This window comes from Atta cephalotes, assembly GCF_000143395.1.
Source record: "Atta cephalotes unplaced genomic scaffold scaffold00009, whole genome shotgun sequence".
In the NCBI taxonomy this organism is placed as follows: Eukaryota; Metazoa; Arthropoda; class Insecta; order Hymenoptera; family Formicidae; genus Atta; species Atta cephalotes.
This window is the reverse complement of record NW_012130073.1, coordinates 459411-464433: the sequence shown is the minus strand read 5'-3', so window position 1 is coordinate 464433 and position 5023 is coordinate 459411. Positions and strand designations below refer to the sequence as shown.

At 26.4% G+C, this 5023-nt stretch overlaps 1 protein-coding gene across 1 annotated transcript in view; it reads left to right on the top strand.

Moving 5' to 3' along the window:
* LOC105627412 overlaps positions 1–4724 on the top strand; it is a 15805-nt gene extending 11081 nt beyond the window's left edge. The window contains exons 10-15 of the mRNA XM_012208695.1: positions 896–1078; positions 1292–1505; positions 1762–1976; positions 3361–3555; positions 4358–4496; positions 4570–4724. Coding sequence (XP_012064085.1) covers positions 896–1078; positions 1292–1505; positions 1762–1976; positions 3361–3555; positions 4358–4496; positions 4570–4724 — 1101 coding nt within the window. The remainder of the gene's footprint in view (positions 1–895; positions 1079–1291; positions 1506–1761; positions 1977–3360; positions 3556–4357; positions 4497–4569) is intronic.
* The last annotated feature ends 299 nt before the right edge of the window (positions 4725–5023 follow it).

Here is a 5023-nt window from a genome sequence, read left to right as displayed (position 1 = left end):
TACGTTAAACTAATACATATATATNTATATATTATATAATTATTATACTATATATATATATATATATATATATATATATATATATATGTACAATAAATTTACAAAAGTCTATGAAAGTCTGTCGCATATGGTTTAAAAAAAATTCTCTTCCTTATTATTAAATAAATTTCCAAAAATAAAAAACCCTTTAAGGGGATCCTAAAGTAAAATGAATTCTGATGAAATCGCTGTTTTATCAATAAAATGCAACACATCAATACATTTCTGTATAGAGTTGGGAACTAGTTACTTGTAATTAAGTTATAGTTAGAATAACTTTTTTTTAGTTTTAATTTAATTTTATTCCTTTTTTCCAGCTGTAATTTAATTTACATTACTTAAGTTATATTATTTTTAGTAACTAGTAACTATTTTGAGCTACTCTTACAATTATATATACTTTTAATATACTTTTATATTTTAAATTTGTTAATTTAATATAATTAGAATCTGAATATATAATTACGCTACTGCCACTATTGGTTGTATAAAAGACAAAGGCCGAGTTAAGAAAATAGTAATTTAATTTGGCTTAATGTCTATTGATTCTCAGCGTAACTTCCAAGCTGCAGACACTGTATATATAATGTGTGGGTATATTTTAATTCTGAAGAAGGATTTCCATCTGTAAAAGTAATATATGCGATATCGTTCTATGGAAATTATTACGTTCAATTAAAATAGACGACCTTAAGATCCCCTTAAATTCTTTTACATTACTATATTTCGATCTCTCATTCATATTTTGTATTTTAACTTCTAGAATAAAAGATAATTTTCTTGTTAAATTAAGATATACACATATGTATAAAAAATGGTTCTTATATTCATGAAAATTTCATGATGATAATCGCAGAGAGTAAACGAGAATGTGGAGGGTAATCTGATACTGTCTCCTGCTAGTGCGAAAATCGCCCTTACGAGTCTGGTCGAAGGCACGGGTGGTCGAACACGTCACGAGCTTCTTGCAGCTCTGAGATTACCAGCAGAAGAATATATTATAAGGAGAATAGCGGAACGCTCTCTTATACCTCTAAAAGTATATTAGATATACCTTTATTTAAACTTTATTCAAACATCGATAATTGAAATCGGTAATTTCGATATTGTAAATTAAATGATTATTTATTCACGATAACAGAATAAATCAATTTTGAATTTGCATAGAAAATTTATCAAAATTATACCGATCGGTGCGTCTTTTATTTCCGTCAAAAATTTGTCTGACTTTTCTCTTCACGTTATTTTCCAGAGCCAACAAAATGGCACGGAAATCGATGTAGCAACTCGTTTGTGGATCAATCCGGCTCTTGCAGCATCTAATAATTATATGACCGCCTTAAAAACTTATTATGGAACTGATATCCAACAGCTGAATTTCGGGAATACAAATAATGCGGCCAATATCATCAATTCCTGGGTTCGCGAGAACACGCGGAATAACATCAAGACGATCATTCAGCCTGGTATTTAATTTAAGTTCTATTAAATATAAGGTAAATGTTCACTTTAGGGGATGCTCCTCCGATGACATTGACCTTGATGTATGTTGTCAAGATCATAATCCTGAATGAACATTTATCGAATATGGCAGAAGATACTCCCTCCTCCTCCTTCCAAACCAGTAATTCGAGCTACGATTTTTTTTCGAAGAAACGTTTTCTTCAGTTTCGAAGCTAATAATTCTTTCAATTTAATTGCATTTTATAAACGTTGTTTCAGGCACTCTTAGCGCCGATACTCAGATGGTGCTAACTTCGTCCTTGTATTTCAAAGGACGATGGTTGAAATCCTTCGATAAGGACGTTACGCGTGTACGGTGCTTCTATGTTCCTCAAAATGGTTGTCAAGATATTCTTATGATGGAAAACTCTTCGAAGTATCGATATGGTAATATAGCTTCTCTTGACGCTGATGTGGTAGAAATCCCGTACTCGGTAAGATTCTTAATCATCTATAAGTTAATATTTTGATTAATGCTTTGACATCTATATGAAGAAGAAGAACTATATTCACGCACTGAATATAGTTCAATGTATATTAATCCTTATGCACCAACTGCGCACCTCAAGCAACGCTACATATAATTATTATTTAGGCAACTTTTTGCTTTTAAACTATAGTAATCTGATAATTAGTTTTTTAATATTTTCGTAAAAAAAAAAATTAATCATTCTACTCAAAAATGTTGTATTTCTGATTCCAAGTTTGACTCAACAGTAAAAACATCCTAAACTTTATTTCTATTCGTTTCCCGAGAAATGAGAATTTGAATAAGAAAGAAAATGAATTCGGTTTGTGAATCGCTTAGAGTAAGTAGTTACTTTTAGTACTACATTAAAATTAACTCGAACAATGAAGATTAATAGCATTCAGTATGATTTAATTCCATATTAACTGTTCATCAGTTTTTAATATAAAATTTCCGTATTTATAATAAAAATGCAAACAGTTTCAATGTGTTTGTATTTTTGTATTTTAAAATTTGTATTTTTCCTTTCGAGTTTTGCAATTATAAAAAGAATTTCTGATAGATTGATCTTCAGCTATATGAATACAAAAAAAGTTGAGATATCTACATAAACTTAGGATTATTAAGGGGATCCTAAGATGATTCAATCATATTATAATATTTATACACACAGATGATTTACGAGTCATACATATCATTTTAAGCTTGTTTTATGCAATTTAAAATTTGCATAAAAAGACTTTTAGAGGCATATAGATTTTAGATGTATTAAACGTTTATTGCATATTATTGGGTAATTGTAGCAATAATAATACATCCATTTTTTACAAATAATCTTTAAATAAATTTTTATAAGATTTTTTAGGTTTTGTTTTTGTAATGATATATTTGAATAATTATGTTGATTTCATATTCATTTTTGAACAGTTAATTTTTTAATATGTATTTTTTAATTTTCGATGTATACTTTTGAATGCATTTACGTACGTAGCATATCTTTTTTTTACTTTTGTAAAGTCTTATTTTATAGGATTTGTTTATACATATAGTTGTTATTTATTCATTTTGTGATAATGAATTATACGAAAATTATTGCAGATCAATCATCGTCAAAGTAATTTGTTATTTTTATTTAAAGGAAAAAAAATAAAAATCAATGAATTTTACATAATATTCTAAGAAATATAATAAAGCGTAAAATTTATTTTTATTTATTATAGAAAAAATTTTATTTTTTAAAAAATCTTTTTGAATGAAGATGTTAAAATAAATATCTCAGAAATTTAATATTTAAATTTTTATTTTTAAGAATAAAATCATGTGAAACTGTCATAAAATTAATATTTCAGAACGGTAGGACGTCTATGCTGATATTCCTTCCGTCTCATAAAGAGAGCGATCCGTACCTACAGATTCTGTTCAAAGATCTGTCATATGTACCGATGAAAACGCTACTCACTAGTCTCAACGAAACTGAATTGATACTTGCTATTCCGAAATTTAATATCGAGAGTAAATTAGATTTGCGTTCACCCTTAATGCGCGTAAGTATTAATTTATATACGTTTAATTATATTTAATATACATAAGATTTTACTGTATTGTAATATACATAAGACTTTACTATACTGTACAGGTCTCATTATTGACGATAAATATTTTAAAAATATATTCTTTGTGTAACATTTTAAGATGAAAAATTTAATATTAAAACGTCGAGCTAGAATTATAAAAGGAATTCAGCTTTTTTTACTACATATCATCACTACATATTTAAAAAATTTTTATACGTTGGATTTTCTTGTTATCTAGACAGTCCTAAATAAGGTCGAAAAACTGTTCGATGAACTTGTAGTGGTTTATTAGTTAATATTATACATTATAAAAATTTGTACTCCAAGTACTCTTATCTATATCCTGCTTACTTTTATATTTCATATTATTAATATTAATAATTTGTTAACATATATCACTTACAATATGATTAAAAAATTATTTTGTTTAATGTTTGCAAAAAAAAGTAAGAAAAAAAAGCATCTTTATTTCTTTATAATCAATTATATCAAAATTGCATTTTTAAAAATTAATATTGCAAAATTTTAATTGAAAATGAACTTATTTTCTGGAAAACTTTCTCTTTCGAGTTGTGTCATAGCAATGGGCGATACAATTTAAACAATTTTTTTCTATTTTTTATAATATATAATATATAATCGCGTTACAATTATAATTCTTATTAATATAATTGATTGCAGTAGTTAATATTATTCTTATTATTATAAATATCATTAACAGTACTATGTATCAAAAGAGTTGAATAAAACCAAGAAATATGATCTGTTTCAGATGGGTATACAGGATATTTTTAATTCTGCAGCAAATTTCACTGGAATCGTGTTTAATAAATACTTGCAATTAGCAAATATTATTCAAAATGCTAAGATAGAAGTGGATGAAGAAGGAACCATTGCTGCTGCAGTAACAGGTAATTATTAATAATTTATGACTCCTTCCAATAAATTGTAACTTACGAATTGCTAATGCTCATTAAATTGCAGAACTTGCAGTTGTACCACTTATGGCTAACATGGTTTCAACTTTCATAGTAAATAGACCATTTATGTTTGCCATCGTTGATCTGGTAACAAGTGAGACTCTTTTCGCTGGTCGTTTCATGGGTCCTAATGCAGACAACTCTAAAGGCACTATTTAAAAGAAAAGCTCAATATTCATCTACAATCAGTTTTGTACTTAAAAAAAGCTTAAAATATAAAGGACTTACATATAATGATGCTGTTTATAACAAAAATGACGTTTCTGTTATAACTATAGAAGAATTGTTTATTCCTTTCTGTATGATACATATAAATGATAAATTGAAATAAATATATGTATATCGATTCGTATCTTATAATATATATATATATATATATATATATATATATATATATATATATATATATACTATATAACAATAATAGTATAATAAATAATATACTATTATATATATAT